The sequence below is a fragment of the Mycetomoellerius zeteki genome, unplaced genomic scaffold (assembly GCF_001594055.1).
Source record: "Mycetomoellerius zeteki isolate Tzet28-1 unplaced genomic scaffold, Tzet1.0 scaffold151, whole genome shotgun sequence".
Classification (NCBI taxonomy): Eukaryota; Metazoa; Arthropoda; class Insecta; order Hymenoptera; family Formicidae; genus Mycetomoellerius; species Mycetomoellerius zeteki.
In genome coordinates, this window is record NW_017256458.1 from 92,013 (window position 1) to 112,120 (window position 20,108).

Here is a 20,108-nt window from a genome sequence, read left to right on the forward strand (position 1 = left end):
CATTTCCAATCGGGAGCGAAACCTGTTGGGTGACGAGCCTCTTGCGGAAACTCATCTGTCATTTAAATATGATGAGGCGACCAAAGTGTTGTGATAGGCATTCATACACACACACACACACAGACACATGATTTTTTTTATATTTAATATTTGAACGAACATTTGTATCTCGTATATAAGACATGCATACACAAATAATGTGCGTATTTATAAAGGATAGTACGCGACAATTAGCTGATACACATGTCTTTGTTTTTCTCCTTTTTTTCGTCTTACATTCCCTTAAGCGTACAATCTCGAGCGTATGAGAAATGTTATTCTAACTAGTCAGTACAAAAAAAGAAACGAAAGATTGTATTTTTTTACATAACGAATTATCTGTAAATAAAGTAGAAAAAGTATACTTTTTCGGAAATGAGATATATTAGCGGGTAAAGCACCGGCGAATGAATTATTATGGTCTACATAGAACGATTTTATTATCAAGTTTTGATAAAGAGAGAAACGAATAATATGAATGTAAACTGAAGAAGTAACAAATAAAAAATTATTTTTGTACGGATCATAATTAACTTAGCCCCAACAGTTTATTTCAAGCTTGTATATCTATTTAAATATTATGTCGAGATTATGAGTCATAGAAGTTTCGTCTCCTTCATGATCCGACTTCTCCGGATTCTTTTAAGAAGAGAATTTCAAAAGAATATGAAGATGATGCAATTCTCTTATTGGTAAGTTGTATATACATGTTTTCAGCTGCTTCCGCTAAACCTTTTCATTTTCGCGACATAACATTATACATGAAACATACACTCATATAATATACAATAGATCAAAGAGATTAGCAAGATTATTTTAACCCTTCGTGATCACATTTCCTGAGAATTTTATATCGGTCACACAGGAGGCAATACACTTGACTCCAACCCTTTTAATTGATTGCCGTATTTACAGTTTTTAATTTGTTCTTAAAAATCACAAAAATTACTGAACATTAAATATTGTAGAACATGGAAATGCAGTGACTTTTTAAAGATTTTAATTTTTAATACTAAAAAATTGGTAGAAGTTCTTGAAAAATGCGCCTTTTATTGGGGAAAAAAAAAAAAAAACGGATACAAAATAAATGCAACTAACCAAGTATTTCATAAGATATGATTGGAAGTGACTAAAATGGTTAAGTGGATTATAATGAAGAAAAAACTCTACATCCAGCTTTTTTTTTTGTACTTCATGTAATTTCAATTTATAAGAGTACATACAACTAATATTTACAGCCGATACTCAACTTAAAATATATAATAAATTTTGTAGAATAAAATTTTAAATGTTAATTGAGAAAAAATAAAATGAGCTTGATTGGTCAAAAATCATCAATAATTAATTTATATTTCCTCTGTCACCCATTCCTAGCGTTCATTAGGATCGCACGATAAGTACGTTTCTAAATTAAGGGGAGTCACCTCCTTGGCCTACAATTAAATTAAGGACCGACGCTGACTCAGAATGCGCTGACTCAGACGATGTCAAGGTGTCATAAAGTCCCATATATTGACTTATGAAGTGTGAATCCTTACATAAATGCATTCGACTTGTGGCACGCGCCTAAAATTGTTAACCACGAGAAGGATTTCAGTTACGTCTTTTTGTAGATTTCCTCCTTACCTTATACTCTCCTCCGAAATAAAGAATCCTGGAGCTTGGACATAACAATATAAAACAATTGCTTTTTTATATAAATCTAGAATTTTTAAAATATCCATTTCTATCTCTTTTTAAAACATTTACATCTGTTAGAGGCATTTTTTGATTGTGTGAAAAATTTATGTAAGAACTTATTTTAAAATTGACGGTTGTGGAGAAAGACTTAAAAAAATAAAAAATAATTTATACAATGCATATTATAACAAACATTTCTTTTTCCTTTTTTTCATAAGCTTTTTACATTAAAATGACGTCTCAATAGATATTTGCTTGGAAATTACTTATTTAAAATATTTAATGCTAAATATAAATGGTATTAGCACTCGCAAAAACTTATTACTTTATATAACAAAGACAATTTGGAAGAAATATTCCCAAATATAATTATAGCTTTTTGAATATATTTTACTCTACCTGCGTGACATTTACAGAAAGAAAATTAATTTTTAATAAATTACAATTGATAAAATTACATTTACAATCTACATTGTGACAAATGCTTGTGCAATGCTATCAAATAAAAATGAAATATCTAAAGACTATTTTAATTCTTTATCAATAATTAGAATTATGATTCCTTAATAGTTGGATACAAAAAAGTTTTTGATTTATAAAATTATAAAATTCTATTTATAGAGTTCTGTTTATAAATTATAAATATATATATGTACACAATTGTATATTTACATTTTATATGTTTTGCATAATTTAATTAAATCCTATTTTTAAATTACACATTTATAGATAAATGTAATTACACAGTGTTTTGTTATAATTTTTAAACTTCTCAAAGCTTTTTCAATACATATATAAATAAATTTAAGGTAGCAGCCCATCTTTATCTTTGCATTAAGGTCCTAGAAACTCTTTGCATGGCTCCTATCATCTATACAACTGTTATTTCTAAGCATATATTTTAAGTTGATATTAATTTTTACTACACATACGTATATCTGATTTAGTTTTTTTATTGTTATATGTAAACGTTTATATTTTAATATAAATGTAGAATTATATTAAATAAGAAGTTATATTCTACGTACAGCTATACAGCTTTGTGTTATAAATAGTATAAAGTAATTAATAAAGCAATTAATAGCGTAAAAGAATATTTCTATTAGTAAATTTATTAATAAGAATATTCTTTTGTATCATTAATTGCTGTCCAAAACAGCATGAATTTTTCATTTTGTTATTAAATTATTAATATTAATTATTAATTACTATTACTACATAATCTTATATTATTTGAAGTACGTGATACCTTTCTGCTGTATCTAATATCATTATAATTTATTTGTTATAGTAAATAATTATAATAATTTTTATACTACACTTTAGCTACACATATGTTCTGGAATTTATGAAAAGACATTCTACAATTAAACTAAATGGAAAATGAAAGTCATTCAATTCTATATATGCGGTTACGAGTCTTTATTTTATTTGTTAAAGGATTAATGTCGCACTTGTATCAAGTCCGGCAAAATAGATTGCAAATGTTAATATCGCTGAATCGCTCAATCCTCGATCCATTCGAGCAGACGCGATGTTGGATACGATCGAGACATTAATATTTACAATATATTTAGGCGTGCGTATAATGTAATTTTTTTTCGCATTCGTATGTATATAGAAATGTATCGTGTAATGCGTACAGGAATGAATACCAGGGAAGATTTTAATATGCGATATATCTCATATATCACACGCTACATCACATACGTCATACACACGCATCTGATTCTCCTTATATATGTATGTATATATACAGGATGTCCCGTTTTAATCAATTGACCTCTTAAAATTTTCTTTCTTTCTAGTTTTATTTTCAGTTTTATATAAAAATGTTTCAGACAAAAGAGATATGATTTAAAAGAAGTGCAAATTAATTTTCGGAAAAAAATCAAATTTTTAAGATCTTATGAAGTTTATCACTATTTTAATGAAATTATGACTTTTTTCTACGTAATACGATTTCTCTAATTTGCATATATAATATATAAAAGTATTGAGGTAGAGATGACGAAAAATCAATAGTTTTCGAATATACTTAATTCTGGCACATATTGATATAAAATATGAAAAGTATCTTGTAAAATATTAATGTTTTGATAATTGTATTTTAACAAGCTTTTTATAAGTATAGAACAATGAGATGGGGTAGAGTTTCGGAAATCGCTTCTTCGATTTCGATGAAACTTTGCAAAAAGCTTAATTTCAAATTAAGGGGAGCGCTTGATTTACAGGATAAAAAAAATCGATTTTTTTTTCATACATCGATAGTACAACTCTTTGAGAATATATTCCTAAAATTTTAGAGCGAAATTCGAAATCCTTTGGTAGATTTTCAGCGTAAAATTCAGGTACCGCCGCGCAGCATTAGCATTATAATGTTGTTCAGGTTCATGACCTTAATAACATTTGTCAAGATCAAGACCATTGAAGATTGTTTCTTACTTTTTACTTTTACGTAAAAATAAAAATAAGAAAAACCTTCATCACGGCCTTGATCTTAACAAATGTTATTATTGATATTTTTTAATAAAGTGCCGAAAGTTTGAGGTATCTCATCAGGGCCTGCTCAAAATCACAAATATCTACATAATTTGGATAAAATATTAAAACTACGTGCATAATAAAATAGTATAAAACACATATGATAATAAATCAAGAGCTGCATCTTCACCAAACGAAAACAAGGTAAGATTATGTTTACTTTTTGAGGCTATAAATTTGTATGCAAGTTTATGCATGTAAATATCTTTCCAGAATGATCTATTACTTTTTTGTGATCATTACAATCGTAATTTTTTAAACTATTATAATATTTTTTAAAGAAATTTTTTAAAGAAGTCTATAGTAGTATCTGTGTGCAGTTAGTCAAAGAAGTGTCTCTGATCCTTACGTGTCACTAAGTTATACGTTACATTTTCGATACTTTTTTCTCTCTCATTTCTCGTTAACCTACCCTAGAATTTTGCACACGTCAAGTTTGATACTTCAATTTCATACAGGGTGTCTCAGAATATTTGGGATTATTTTCACGTACAAATAAAGTAGATTAAAGTGAATCAAAAAGTCCTGTACAAGTATTGCAATTCTCGCAATACTTAACGAGAAAATTACCGATTTGATATCATTGGACTTCTTTCGGATAAAATATTTTTTAATTATTGGTTTTTTGCAATTTTCTTTAAGATGAAACGAAAACAAATCTTTAAAGAACTTTTTTATTAGTTTAACAATTCCCTATACGCTCTCGAAGTTTTGACATTTAATTTGGGAACACCCTGTTAATATACGTCTATGCGTTCTGTTTGGCAGCGCTTGTAAGCATAATTTATCCTTGTTTAATATTTGATTGAGGATGAACTAATGCTTACAGCGTGTGAGCGTGGAAATGGAACGCACTCACATATATATATATATATACACATATATTATCTGTGTGTGACACGTACACGTACACGTACACACGCACACGCATATATATACATAAATTAAAGCAATTAACCTCGGTTAGTAAGTAATATCATGGAATGAAAGATTACTAGGTCCTCGATTATGTACAGTATTATAAAATCTGTTCGCGAGGGAATTAAATGACGCGATACAAACAACGCGACGGACCGGGAAACCGGTTAAGGGTGGAGCGAGTCCTAATCGTAAAAAAGTTACGCGTAATTGCTGTATAATAGATGTTTTGGCACAATAGACAGCAAGTTGTTTTACGAAGCGATGTGATGTCCAATTTCCTCTCGCCGTCGATGCATCTCATCAGAATAAACAGTACGTGTACGCTGCTTACAAAAATCACTCGTAACGCAGCAAAAGACGTGTGTATTATATACGTGTAAGTTTTTAGTCTCGAATAAATGAATACAAGCGAGACTGCGTTTAAAAATATTTCGCCCTAAGAGCAAGTCCGAAACCGTCAAGAATGACGCGTACCTAAAAGTAAATATCGCAAAAACGATCTTACGAATAGAGACTATCTCTCGTGTAGGATCGATTAAGTATTAATGCAAGACTTTCTTACAATAGATCATGCAAGTTCGAGAGCGCATCCTTTTGCGAAATCTGTATATTAAATTAAAAGAGATACGCTCTTTAGGACCGATGTCCCTTTTCGTTTTAAAGGCGTCTTACATAATGTTACAATTATATATAGGGTATCTGGCTTACATCAGTTACGTTGTTAACGACAGACTTCGAAATTATTTTGAGATGAAAATTGATACTAAAATGCCAAAGCTATAACAGTTTTTAAATGAAAAGCATTTAAAGTTAATCACAATCAAAATGTCCGAAATTCCCGCGCTCAGGCATGACGAACATAAAACATATCGCACAGTAATGAATATTTGTAGAATTACGATTGCAAAAATAGTCCGATTTTATATTTAAGGTTGTCCTAAGTATGATTTCAAGATTCAACACGATCATTTCATTAAATGGATTTAATCCTAAGATCGTTTATTATTAGATTCAAGACGATCGAATATAAGGTCGAACTATAAATATATCACTCTAAAATATCTTAAATATAAGCTCGGACTATGAATACCGCTTCAAAGACTGCTCATGACCAGACTTAAGACAATCTTGAATATAAAATCGGACTACTTATACCGGCCATAGTTGAAGATCTTATATTTAAATCTATCTTACGTATGATCTTAAGACACTATTTAATAATTATTACAGTCTCGGCATTTTGGTGTAGGATTTTCATCTCAAAATAATCTCAGGAGTCTTATTAACAGTAAATGCCACTGTAAGTCTGAGACACTTTATATAACTATACGATCTTGCACATTTCGCACATATAAGTAGAACAATCGCCTCTATCTTATGTACGTTTTATCTCTTACAATCTAAATATATCCTGCGACATATGTATATGCGCATACACACTCATACACACACACACACACACACACACACACACGCGCGCGCGCGCGCGCACGCATACAATAATTTTTATTAACATGATACTTTAATATTCGTTCGCTTAATGAGGGAGATACTCTCCTTTGTTAATGTAATATTATAATAAGATGTAACAATCACATATCCTATGTATCATTGTATAAGGAATCAATAATAATATTATGTAATGATAATTAAGCATGGTAAAAAATTCACAAGAGATGTTTCGATTTTTTTCCCGCGTTATTTCACTTCGATCAATGAGAATTCTCCACGATCTACTTCGTTCGTTCTTATTATATTATAAGTAAATCTTTTTTTTTTTACATATATATGTACATGCGTTTGTCGCTATATAAAAGGGCAAATGTCTTCGATACAAGATTATATAATGTCGTAGCGACCTAATGCCTACAAAAACGTTTTTATTACAAAAAAATTCCCTTCAAATGTTCGCAGCGCGAAAGTATCTCGATAAATAATATTGCATTGTTAGTCCTATTCCACTGGACAAGATATATCTAGAAATCTACATTCTCAGTCAATAATGTTAAAAAACACGACTGTTGCACGTACAAATTTTCCGTGGTAGACTTTACGTTTACCAGTGATTGTTAACGCTTTACTTGATTTGTATTCAATTATTACAGTACAAAAAATGATTTTTTTTAATTCTTCGTGATACTCCTCTAAAAGTCAAGATCGATTCAGAATTTCCGCAAAATAACAGATACAACTTATGCAGAAAAATAAATTTAACCTGTCCGTTAACGATTATCCGTTAAGGATAAGTTTTCATTTTATAATCAATTCCATCTTCCGGTTAAAAAACTAGCTGCATAAAAAATTAGCTGCATATAAATATAAGTAAAAAAACTGCTATTTAGAATTTACGTAGCCGAAGGATCATAAATACAGAATACACTTGTCTATAGATAGTAAAGCATATTGTTGCGTGATAGGAACTTCAACTAGACTGAATCGTATTTAAATTCATTTCTACGAATTAATTACAGTAAAAATATGTTGCACTCGATGGAAAAATATTATAATGGATGTTATCTTTTCGAATGAAGAACGTGATGTCATTGCTGTAACTTGTTGTGCGATCTTGGAAGACACTCACGCTTCTTTTATATATTATCCTATTTCATAGTTGCCGCTATTCTTAACGTCCTATATGGAAATTTGGCTTGTTTTGCTGAAACTGTGATGTGTCCCGTCTGTTCCAGACATTCTCGCTGTTAAAATGCGTAGACAAACAACATATGAGTATGTACATAACGAAACGGATCTTCAATGAACGCTTTCGCTAATAATATCTTTACGTGGCATCGTAACGTATCGCCAAAGAATTGGAATGAGGCTTAATCTCACTGAAAATGTCAAATATCTTAATAAAAAGGTTGAAATGCGCGGTTAACCCTTCGTTGTCAACACAGGTCAAAATGATCCGTAGTCCGAATTTCAGACTGTATAACTAGCTCGTAATCGAACCTTCGAACGCGCACTAGTACATATTTTCATCTGAAGGTACTACATTTTAAGAGTACCACCTCAAAATTTTAACTAAAAAAGTTAAAAAACGAAGAAATTATGATTTTTTATGTTACAGAGAGAGAGAGAGAGAGAGTTCACTTTTTTATGTGTATGTGTCTTTAAAAATTTTTTTAACATATTGTTATTTCTTATTTGGTTCGTAACGATATCATTAATAAAACACATTTTATAATATTCAAAGTATATTCTATATTTTTTTGTTCATATCAGACGGATGGTTTTAGAGCGGCAGCAATTGGCCAATTTAATCCAATAACCTTTATAAAGTATGAAACTTTATAAAAGTGTAACAACGAAGGGTTAAAAATAACTGGTCTTCGTACATAAAACGTATATGATTAATACGTGACTAAGTCATTTACGGCTTAGAAATTTAAGGTTGCGTGTAAACACACGACGTCAAATAAAACTAGTATAAGATTCTCTAATGCCACTTTAACAACAGATTAGTACTTCAGTTATTGTAAAAATTTTCAATACCTTTTGTTTTTAACGCTAAAACCGGTCAAGATGTATGTATATGCATATTTATATACACAATAAAACTTGTTATGGCACGAAGACGAAAAGTACTGTTATCTCGTGTGTCAGATAGCCAGCATCAGCATACGGAAGAAAATACTCCTTGTAGTGCAATGCTGGGTCATCTGTTCAAGCGCGATCAGACATCCACCACATCATTATTATTGTAGTTGAAGTTTGAATCACGCAAGAATGACGTGCGACGAAGCTTGAAGCTGAGACGACTCTCCTCAACCATTTTCGGCACTTCCGTTGCCTATAAAGTACATTGCGATAATTCTTATTTATTTTATAAAATAATAATCATTTAGATTAGGAGAGCCCCTCCCCTCCCCCTCGATGACCTTGATCATAACACATGTTGTCAAAATCATGAGTAATCTCCAACAGGTTTTAGCCGTCGCTCGTTATCCGTTAAAAAATTGTTTATTATATAAAACAAAAATTGTTTCAAAATAAATTTTTTGCTTTAAAAATAAAAATTTTCTTTGCAAATATTTTTTTACATAATTTTTGTTTTTAAAGCAGAGGGTTTATTTTTAAAGCAGAAAATTTGTGATTTTATAACAACTTTTCTCGCGAAGCAAGATCCACCCCACATCTTTCTCCTGCCTAGGGGTGCAAGATTTTTCACGTGAAGTAAAGTTCATCCCATCTCCCCCTGCCTAGGAGCGACCAAATTTTCCTTAAGCAGAGGGGAAAGGTGGGGTGGTTGACCTCGTTTCGCGTGGAAAGTCGATCGCATCTAGTCGGAATATCCCATATCTTTTCCTCTGCCTAGAGTCAACTTTTCATAAAAAAAAGCGGAGAAATAATAATCAACTTTGATAATTAATAATTTTGGAACGAATAACGAGCGACGGCTAAAACCTATTGGAGGCGACTTAAGGTCAAAGTCATGACCTTGAGTCGCCTCCAATAGGTAACCTTGTCAAGGTCATGGGGGGCTCCCCTACTCTAAATAATTACCTATGAAATATATACTTAATACATAAATTTATATTATAAATTAAATATAATATAAATAAATATATACGTGTATACATAAAATTTTCTAATAAGATATTACCATATTTGTTAAAATAATTACTCAGTTTACACAATATGAGACAGAATATAACTATAGAATAATATATAAAGGATATAAAAGATCTCTTTATGTGAATGTTTAAAAATTGATTCATTGTGATTACTTCGATTAATTAATAACGAGATTGCATTCTGTCTAACACGGAGCTATAAATAAGCATGCATGCATGCACGCACGCATGCACGTACGTATGTCCGCACCTCACAAAAAATATATTTCAGCTGTGATAAGAGAACTTCTTGAAGAAAGGGAAAAAAATAAAACAGAATGTACATAAAATACCTTGGTATTTGCTCGATCGACAGAACGATGAAGTAGTGACCGCCATGCTGCAGGTGCGGCATGCTCTAAAATAATAGGTAACAGGTGTGGCTTGTACATTGAAGGATTTATATACATGCGTGTTTAGAGCTATATATTAAGGAACGTAAGAATGTGTATATCGATGATGCCTAGGATCGAGAAATGTGGTAAATCAACAAAAAAATTTAACCATGCGACACAGAGAAGCGGGTAATCGGAACGAAAAGCACTTACCGTTTTCCTTCCTGTCTGTCTTGCTCTTGTTCAAGCTTGCTGCCAATTCCCTCACCGATCTCTTTTCTACGCTCGAGTTGCTCAACGAACTCGCGGTGCTGCTTGTCGATAACGTCGGTGGCAAGGAGGCCGGTCCACTGACACCGCTGTCAGTCGATTCATCGAGAGCATCGCCAGAGTCGGGCGTATTGCCGGCCGAGGTGTTCGGACTAGAACCATCGCTTAACAGACTGAATTCTCCTGTAAAATTTAGTAAAGTCAAGATATACAACATATATCCAATAAACGGAAGTTTCAGTAAATTTTTAGATTAGCTACTTCAGGTAAGTACTCAAAAGCCTTAATGTGCATCACACAATTTAATATACGCACTGAGTGCATCCAATCGAATTCGCTATATGTGATCTGTACTTACTAGAAAATATCTTCTAAATGTTTCTTACCAGATTTCCGATCGGTGGTCATGCTCCATGGTCGTGGTTTAGGTGCCGTCGCTGGTGGAGTGGGCTTATTTTTGATAAGTGAGCCGTTGCTTTTCCCATCACTCATAGACCCAACAGTCTTCAATGGTTTTAATACGGGAGATTTGGCTGAATCGGATATGCTCTTGGTGCCGCTGCTATTACTGTTTATTGGACTTTTCAGATCGTGACCAGTTGATCGTAATTTGACGGACGAAGATGATTTTTCTACATCAGTTACGGATTTCTTCGCGACACTTTTACGATTCTCTTGGTCCCTTTCCGATGTGTTCGCTCCGAAGGTGTCATCAATATCATGCGAGCCACGCGGACTCATACTGGATACGTTTGTTAGTGTGCTGCGCCTAGAATCGTCGCTTATGTCATTCGCAGCAGCGCTGTTACAGATCTCTTTCACGAAAACCTCGCCTTTGGATCTCTCGTGAGCTTGAGCGCTATCCGTAGTATTTCTCCGGGCGAGCGGTGACGCAGTAAGCGGCGAATCACCTTGTGATCTTCTACCAACGAGGGGGGAAAACTTTTCCAAATTGTCGCTGGAACGTGAACGCGGCGCAGGTTCCAAAAGCGTTTTTAGCATCGGTGAATTACAGCTGTGCTTTTTCTCCATGTCTGGTGGAATGCTTTTGTGACTTGTCAGTGATAAATTAGGACTGCCATCCGTTGGAAAAGTATGTAGAGAACTGTAAATTACAATAAGTAGCTTTTTATAAGTAGCTTTTTTGTGTTGACAAATAACAAAAAAAGACAAAAGAGAGGAGAAATATACCCCATTAAGAGTCGATATGAAAGAATGTTATATTAACCTGTCGTCGCTTGTAGGCGAGATCAAAGGCGTGGTAGGTGTAGTAGGTCGGAAGAACACGTCGAGACCTTCGCCCAAAGCAAGACCATCGATCGGTTGATCTGGTCTTAACATCGGTCTCGTGGGCGCTCGCGTTTTCGTTCTGCGCGGCCTAGACTTTACTAGATGTTGTAACTGCTGGCTCACAGTGTTAGGCAATTCCGAGACGGAATCTAATGACTCTGTCAACGAGTGCTCGGTTTCTGAAATAGCTGCGAAGCACCAATCATATATTTTGCAACTTGACAGACTCATGACAGAGTAATGAATACAAACCTTCCGCTTGACTCTTTGGCAATGATGGCAACAGATCCGGTATATCATCGGCGGATAATCCTTCTACTGAGTCCACTACGGATTTGGGCCTCAATTTTCTTCCATGCAGACTTTTACGCTTATTCGATAGATGTGGCGTTGCCTAAATAAAACAGTATCAAAGTATTCTATATAATATTGATGTATGATAATCATTTATGGGTTTTATTTCCTATTGATTGTGTATTCACATGTATGGTCAAATAAGATTCTTAATCATTCTTATCTTTATATACTTTTGTAATACCTACCAGATTAAGATAATCCAATTTCTATGTAAGCGTGTAAACAAAAATAATATATTTTAGATGCATATCAAGCGAATTCGAGTGGAAATATTTATATATAGCAAATAATTTATATGTTCTCTATGCATTTTTAAAATTATTTTAAAACGATTGTCCGATATTAAGAAATTAAAGGATTTAAGTTCTTACCATTGGTGATTGATCGTTGACGCATTGACCAATAGAATCTGCTAACGAACACGTTTCTGGCGGACAGTCCTCTTCGGACATGAGGTTAACTCTACCAGGAGGTAAAGTCATGGAGACACCGCTCGCACTAGTCACACCTATTACGCTTCCGCTACTCATCGAGCCAGCGCTAGGTCGTAAAACATCTGGTGTGCTACTCCTCGTTCGGCTATCACAATCGCCGATCTGAAAGTATTTTATTATATTAGTTTGTATTATTATAAGAGAATAATCGATGTGAAAAAAAATCACTATAAGTGTTCCTTTCCAAAAATAAAAATTTATTCGTTTAAAGATTCGTATCAATTTGTCATTCGAGAATCCATATTCTGAGTAAGCTATAAATTTTTATTAGTTGATGAATTAATGTGAATATCGATAGAAAACTTTATTAAAGCTTAAAAACTAATCTCCTGCTTGTACAGTTAACTTGTTTTGATCTCTCTTTTTCATTAATGTTACACTTTGAGGTCCGCTAACAGCACATTGCTATTATGTCAATAAGAATATCAGTCTTATTGACATATACATTATCTATTATTGCATGCAATTATTAGATGGATAAAAATATAAGCGAAATATTGCTAGATAATGAAACAACAATCGTGTAAATGATTAAACCATTAAATGGGAACAGCATAATTAAACGTCACATATTTACGATAAAAAATGTATGGCTCAGTTCATATCATAACTGTTTGCTATAGTTAGATAGTGCAAATGTGTAATTCTGTATATACACACACACCATAAAATGTTAATTAGATTAAATGTTCTGTTAAGAATGATAATATATTCTATATAACATTAAGTTTTTTTGAAACTTACCAAAGTTTTATAACTTCTTGACAATGACTCGATTACCTCGTCTGTGATCCTGTCGGATATATGCGCCGCAACTGCTAAATTAAGCTCACTATGAAAAAAAAGAGAAAAGGATTAAAATTATTATAAAAACAAATCGATACATTTATATTAAGATTGCAAAATTCTTACTTGATTCTATTGACTATATCTGCGCCAGCTTGTTCGGTGACAGTGGTATGTATGAATTCGTTATTAATTTGGTTTTTCTCTTTACATGTATTACGAAGATCGTCTTGTACCGCGATCGGCTCGCTCTCATCGCCCCTAATCACCATTTGTGAAAGTATAGTAGGACATTGCTCATTTGCGCATTTTATCATCGCATCCAAAGAATCCTGAATCAACGTAAGTTTCTCACGTTACACATAATCATATCTCTCAGAAAATAATAACTATTCTAAATTTGTGACTTAAACTAGTAGCAAGAGTAGGAAAGTAACTGTAAAAATCCATTCAACACATACCTGTAGATATGTCGTTATAACTTTATGAAGTTCATTTGCCATATCATGTAGCTTTTGCTCGATTGGATTATTCTCGTCGCGTCTTTGAAGCACTTCGTGTAATCTTGGCAGTAACTGCGAAAGGACATAATAAGCGTGAATATTTCAATGTCTCAATCAAACCTCTTTGATTTTTCCAAATTTTATCAATCGTACTTGTTTAGAATTATCCGCATCTTGTATAAGTCCAGTTGCATAATTGATATCATTATTAGCATCACAACTCTCTGCCGCGAGGGCCTTTATAGTATCTTGAGTTTGAACGACGAGTCTGTCGACCATTTGTTGCGTAGAACTCAATAGAAATCCCTGTTGCAACCGAAACGCTTGCCCGTGGCTATATTTGCACGGCGTGACATTTCTTTGCAACAGATCTTGTATCTTCTTGACTAACTGTTCTGTTTTCTCTGCGGAAGTTTTCATACAAGGTTGCAGATCATAAATGGGAAACGGCATGTGCCGTACGCTACAATTTCTGTAAGAATAAATTTTTTTATGAATTTATTATATTCCTCCTTATTCCGATCTGTGTGGATACACGCGCATACTTCTCTAGAGCGTGAACGATATCAGCATAGCCTTGTAACGTGATGTTGTTCTTGTCATATATAATGGTCCGTAAATGATTATTGATTTGTAATGCTTTCGCCAGCAACCTTGCGCCAGGATCACCTATCTGATTACCGCTAATATCCAAGACGTGTAGACACGTGTTGCTACCAAGAGCATTAATCAGGTTATAAAGATCGCCTTTCAATCGAGAGTCGGGTAGATGTAACGCTTGAAGAACGCAATCGTCCTCCTGAAGCATCTGCACCAGAGCGTCCATCACGACGGCTATGTGCTTACTCTTCATACTGGCTGTATTGCGTCCCATGTATAATTGCTTTATCGATTTGTTCTTACCAACCGCTGTTACAACTTGTGCCAAATCGACGTCCATGTCTGTAAATAAAAATGTTGAAAAAACCTTACATCCATTTAGTTTGAAACAGATCTGAAATCGAAAAGAATCGAGTTATATAAATTGTAAAACCATTCAATCAATTTCTCGAAATTGACTGAACAATTTTACAATTTATAGTAGTTTTTTCTATTTGTGGCAACTAATTGGTCAACACTACATACCTCGGGAGCGAACTGCGAAACACCTTATAGCGAATTCGGTTGGACGCACTAGTGCACATTAAAGCCATTGCATACTGATTTTATTTGAGTGTAAAAATGAAATGCAAATACTTCGAATTATAAAATACACATTTTTCTTAACAATGCAATAAAATGAGTAGAAGATTTGCCAGTTTAATTCGCGTTTCTATATTTATATTAAACACACACTTTCATGTCAACCTGTGTACGGCAGTTTTAATGTGCACCAACGCGCACTGAGTGCATTCAATCAAATTCGTTATTATATTTTTACATAACTGTATACGTACTGCTGTCCGATATATCCAACGACGCTATACACCGAACTCCGTGAATGCATGATTCCAGAACGTGCGCGCCCATGGAACCCAAATTATTTCCGCTCATGTCAAGCTCTAGGCCAACTGTACTTTCATTGCACGCCAAACCGAGTAGCAGATGTTTTAATGCCTCCAACGGTAGTTTGCATGAAGATATATTTAAGTACTTCAGCGAGAGGGTCGCCGTGAAAAATTGTTTAAAACTTGGAGGTATTTCTTTGGTCTTCTTGCTTGAAAAGGAATTCCGGGCAACGTTCAAGTGGACTAAATTAGTTGCACAACCCCGTAGTAATGCACCGAACAACTAAATCAAGTCGTAAAGAACAATGCAAATTGTATCGCTCTTATGGAAATTTAAACAAATTTAATATTGGAAGGTAATGATTAATTATTTATTTTAGTATTAAAAGCATTAACTAACATTACTTTCCATTAAATTGGTTCAAATTTCTATAAGGGCGGTCGAATATTGAAGTTATTATTTAAAAGAAGGCTATGCAAAATTAGCTACTTACATATTCTAAAGTAGTATCCGTACCGCTAAGATCTAGGTGTGTTAAACTATTAGGTTGTGCCAAGAAATTGCACAAATTCTGCAATCATTAAACACGAATTATGATCTTAATTACTACAATCATTACACAAATTAAGTAAATACTCTGTAACTTGTCGCCAAGATCAGCCTGCAATTATGAACTCACATTGACGTCGTCCTTCAAGGTATTCTCCGAAAGATTCAGATATCGCAAACTAGTCGGCATGCTTCTGTTCAAACTTAATGCGTGAGCTATTTGACTTATACCTTTCCCCGTCAATCCACAGTGGGCCAAATTTAATTCTTGTAAACCTTTAGGCAACTTGCCAATAGGGCCGCTCAGATGAGTACCACCTTAAAAATATATTACAAATTTTGTCTAGTGCACAAATAATAGAAGCTTTTGCTTACAGAGGTCAATAATTTTTTTACAAATTAACGCAATGCTCGTACAGAGTAAAATCTGGAACACCACATAATTCAAAATAAAAAGAAAATAAAAAAAATAAATACGAATCTCTTTATAAATTTATAAAATAAAAATGCATGTAAAGGAAAAGCATATTATATACTAGTACAGGCAAGGGAGCAGTTTAGCTGTCAAAAATAGTAAAAAAATAAGTTTTATTCTTGAAAAAATGAGAAATAGTGTCAATTTAAAAAAAAGTAAGTAAAAAATAAGCCTTTTTTAGAGAATTTATAAGTTAAAAATTAGTTTACTTATATTCATATAATACGATGTTATCTCATATCATAGGAAAACAAAAAAGATTCCGGTCCGCCGGCCGAGCTCAGAGACGACATCAGCTGTCGCGATAACACTACCGTTCGTAAATTCGGGAACACGGGAACACTTAAAAAGTCTTCAGAAAATAATTTTTTTTTTCATGTGAATCGAGAATATAATAAAAATTTTTTCTGCCTCTTTCTGTAAATTATTTAATTTCAAAGTTTATAAAAAATAAGTTTTTACATAAGAAATTAGATATCATTAAAAAAATCATCATACCAATTTTTTAAAGAAATTATTTTCAAGTTTCCTAAGCTTTAAAGTAATTTTAAAAGAGAGAAAGAGAGATAGAGAGAGAGAGAGAGAGGGGGGGAGAGTATAATGATTTTTCACAATATTGAATTTCTTGTGTAAAAACTCACTTTTACAAAACGTCAACTTCAAAATGAAATACTTTACAGAAACAAAACAAGAAAAATTTGTTTTTAGATCCTATTTTAAAACTTTCTCATAAATTTTTATTTGATAATGTTTTATCAGTTTACAATGCTTCAAAGTAAAATAAAAGTGTTGAAAAAAATACTAATATTTATTATGTCAATTAGGAACAAAATATCGTAAAAACAAAATTAAAAAATAAATTTACAGCTTTATCTTTTCTCTTTAAAATACATCTTTGAAAACTTCTGTATGATTTTGTTTCACCAAGATACTTAATTTTTCATGAGATGCGAGAAAATCGTTCTCAAAATGTGAAAATGACTTGTTTTTCATGTATCTATTGAAAAATGTTGAAATTGATAGTAAATATAATCAGAATTTGAACAGACAGAAGATTCCCATTGCCCCTGTGGAATCCTAGAAAATTTCATCTATTTACTATTCTTCGTATTTTCGCATGTCCGACTCAAAATGAATGAAAAAGAAATGAGAAAAGTGAGTTTTTTTTAGCATAAAAATGAGAAAAGTGAGTTGCTCCCATGCCTGTAGTACAATTATTAGGAATAATTAAAATACATGGATATTGGCACACCTTGCATTAACTTGGCTATTATCCCACACAAGCTAGAGGCTCCTACAAAAAATATAATAAAAATCTATTCAGGACACTTTTGAAATTATGGTTAACAATTGGAAAATAGAGCTTGATGGGTTGTAGTGCAGATAAAGATTTCAAATACAAAAAGAATACTAAATAAATAATTGAAATTAATTAATATATACCTTTGTCCTCGATCATGTTGTGTGACAAATCTATTGTTTGCAACATCGTGTTAGCATTAGAAATCAAGGCTAACGACAGCTTGTGAGCAAAATCCCTTACAAAAAAAAATATTTGTACATTATTCATTAAATACTTTCTTTATGTAAAAACTAATTGCTTAAACCATTACCACTTAATCCCAAGATTATCTAAATAAAGCTCTTGAATGGACAAAGATCTTCGCATAACATGTAACAATCTTTCTAAGGGCTCATGATTTAATTTAAGGTGAGATGCTCTTAATTTAGTGAACCAAGTGTTATATTCCAAGGCCGAGATAATTGGTACCAAGTCCTTCTGATCTAAATGATCGAAGTCTGTCAAATTCAGCTCTCTTGTGTCATGTGAAAGGTATATTGTGTCGACATCCTGAAATTCGTATCTGTCTAAATAAGATTTTTGTAGCAGATAATTCGACATTGTTAAAGCAAATTCTAACGATACTGTCAATCTCACCCAGGCCACTTCCTCCCTGTACGGTACACCATGCAAGTCACACATGCACGCATATTGAGTGGAGAAACCACCGCAAGGCCCTGTGTGTCTTGTGGCTTCTGTGCTTCTAGCTAACTCGCTTCCCCGTATACTCTGCAGTCTGCTAGCTGGTATTACCTCTATTTTTCGTATAATATAACTAAAAGTATTTAAAATACATAATCAGCAGTCTCGCAAATATTTCTTGGCTACAAACCGAAGCAAAACATACTTTAATGGTACTGTAGGAAAGATATTTCGAATTGCCGTGTGTAAGGCCTCTATCATAGCATCTACCTCCGTGGTATCTCCGCCGACGCTGTTTGTTGTAAAATTGTAATACCGTTCTCCAACGGTCAAACATAGCTGATTTGCTCTTCTCGACTCTATGGCCGTTACTTCTAGATAATGAAAATGGCAGTCGATCTACAAAAGAATAAAATTTAAATGCAGCATGATAATAAAAGAATAAATCTATGATCTGGTTCCATCTCAGAATAATTTGAATCTCAGTTTAAGAATTTATCTTTTTCTATTTTTCAAAATTAGGAAAAGATAAAGAGCAATCTCCCAAGATTAAATTAGTCTCATATTGGTGGAACTTATAGATTGCTGGTTTTATTTTAGCCAATCATGATGCAGAGAATATAGCTAGCTACAAAGTGATTGACTAACATTTTTTACTATAGCAGATTTGCACCAACTGGGTTAGATTAATGTTGTTTATGTTGTCTATTGTGGTAGAACATATAATGTCAACCAATGATACAGCATTAATTCAAACCAGGTTGGTGCAAATCTGCTACAGTCAAAAACACTATAAAGTACAAATCAACCAGAAACCGCAACTGGCAATCTATAGTATGATCAAAAGAGATGGCTTAAAAGAGAATATAAACTAAACTTACTCTTGTGGGTACTTTGGCCGATAAGAGAAAGAGGCGACATGGCGAGAACACCTTAAGGACAAGAAAATATCAATTTATATCAATGCAAAAAATAACAAATTATTGCAAAAAGGGAGAGACAGAGAAAAAAAACAGAAAAAACAATTACTCACCAGAACACGATTTTCTTGTTTGTCCTGCTTTGTTTCCAATTTCACCACATTCTTTAATAATATTTTTACATGCTTGCCAAGTAGCGCTTTCACCGATTCTACAAGTAATGAATAATTTACACACAGTTATACGTTTGCTACAAAACAGTATATCAAAGATAGTACAAAGATTTTACTGGCCAGTCGCTCCTTTTTACTCCAAAAGGATACAACGACAGGCTAATTAATCCTGAAACTCGCGCGAGATGGCGAGATCAATATTGATGTTCGCCAACGGGAGAGACGAGCATTCGCGTGGAAAACAGTTCGATTCTAATGTTATGACGAGCAACGTAAACACGCGGCAAAGCGGAGACGAACCATTTAAATCCTTTGTAAGCTGCGATCGGGTTGACATTTTGCTAGCTGAAGTCTTCCATTGAAGTTCGCTGTTCCATCTAATGTGTCGTCGTCGTCATCATCATCGTCTCTCTCTCTCTCTCTCTCCCCTCTCTCTTTCTCTCTGGTACTCCTTATTCTTCGCTGATTAGAAAAGTATTGTCGAGACAAAGGGCGATGTCACGAGAAGACGAATAGGCAGTACAGTAGCAGCCATGTTAGTCTTAGCACCTGTCCATGGAAACTAGGGATGCTTTCCATTTGACACAAGTGACGTTCTATCTTTAGGTTTGTTCGCGTCGCAAGCTCCAACATGCTCCAACATGCTCCTGCCGTAGCTCCTAATGCTGGATTCACCCTGCATCC

At 33.3% G+C, this 20,108-nt stretch overlaps 1 protein-coding gene across 5 annotated transcripts; it reads right to left on the reverse strand.

Moving 5' to 3' along the window:
• Positions 1–7,519: 7,519 nt before the first annotated feature.
• On the reverse strand, positions 7,520–19,983 carry LRR (capping protein regulator and myosin 1 linker 1 leucine rich repeat protein). 5 transcript variants are annotated; one of them, XM_018444524.1, is made up of 25 exons: positions 19,725–19,983; positions 19,365–19,462; positions 19,213–19,263; positions 18,537–18,730; positions 18,287–18,464; positions 17,961–18,199; positions 17,791–17,885; positions 17,600–17,641; positions 16,003–16,190; positions 15,817–15,894; positions 15,272–15,605; positions 14,381–14,777; positions 13,989–14,307; positions 13,794–13,907; positions 13,459–13,664; positions 13,291–13,378; positions 12,424–12,648; positions 12,238–12,258; positions 11,948–12,089; positions 11,634–11,883; positions 10,792–11,510; positions 10,349–10,588; positions 10,094–10,158; positions 8,680–8,977; positions 7,520–7,880 (listed from the first exon to the last, which is right to left on the reverse strand). In XM_018444524.1, the coding sequence occupies exons 1-24, from the start codon at positions 19,759–19,761 to the stop codon at positions 8,861–8,863; spliced, it is 4,437 nt and encodes a 1,478-aa protein (XP_018300026.1). In that variant the 5' UTR covers positions 19,762–19,983; the 3' UTR covers positions 7,520–7,880; positions 8,680–8,860. The 5 variants fall into 5 exon arrangements, with proteins under 5 accessions (XP_018300026.1, XP_018300029.1, XP_018300027.1 ...); XM_018444527.1 differs by lacking the exon at positions 17,600–17,641; XM_018444525.1 differs by lacking the exon at positions 12,238–12,258.
• Between the last annotated feature and the right edge of the window lie 125 nt (positions 19,984–20,108).

Excerpts from the sequence above, each read along its gene's own strand:
- LRR (XM_018444523.1), bottom strand. The coding sequence starts at position 19,761 with ATGTCAACCCGATCGCAGCTTACAAAGGATTTAAATG. Across the intron at positions 15,895-16,002 it reads CCTTGAAGGACGACGTCAAT|AATTTGTGCAATTTCTTGGC; the intron begins GTGAGTTCATAA and ends TAATGATTGCAG. Across the intron at positions 11,511-11,633 it reads TCGCCTACAAGCGACGACAG|TTCTCTACATACTTTTCCAA; the intron begins GTTAATATAACA and ends TGTAATTTACAG.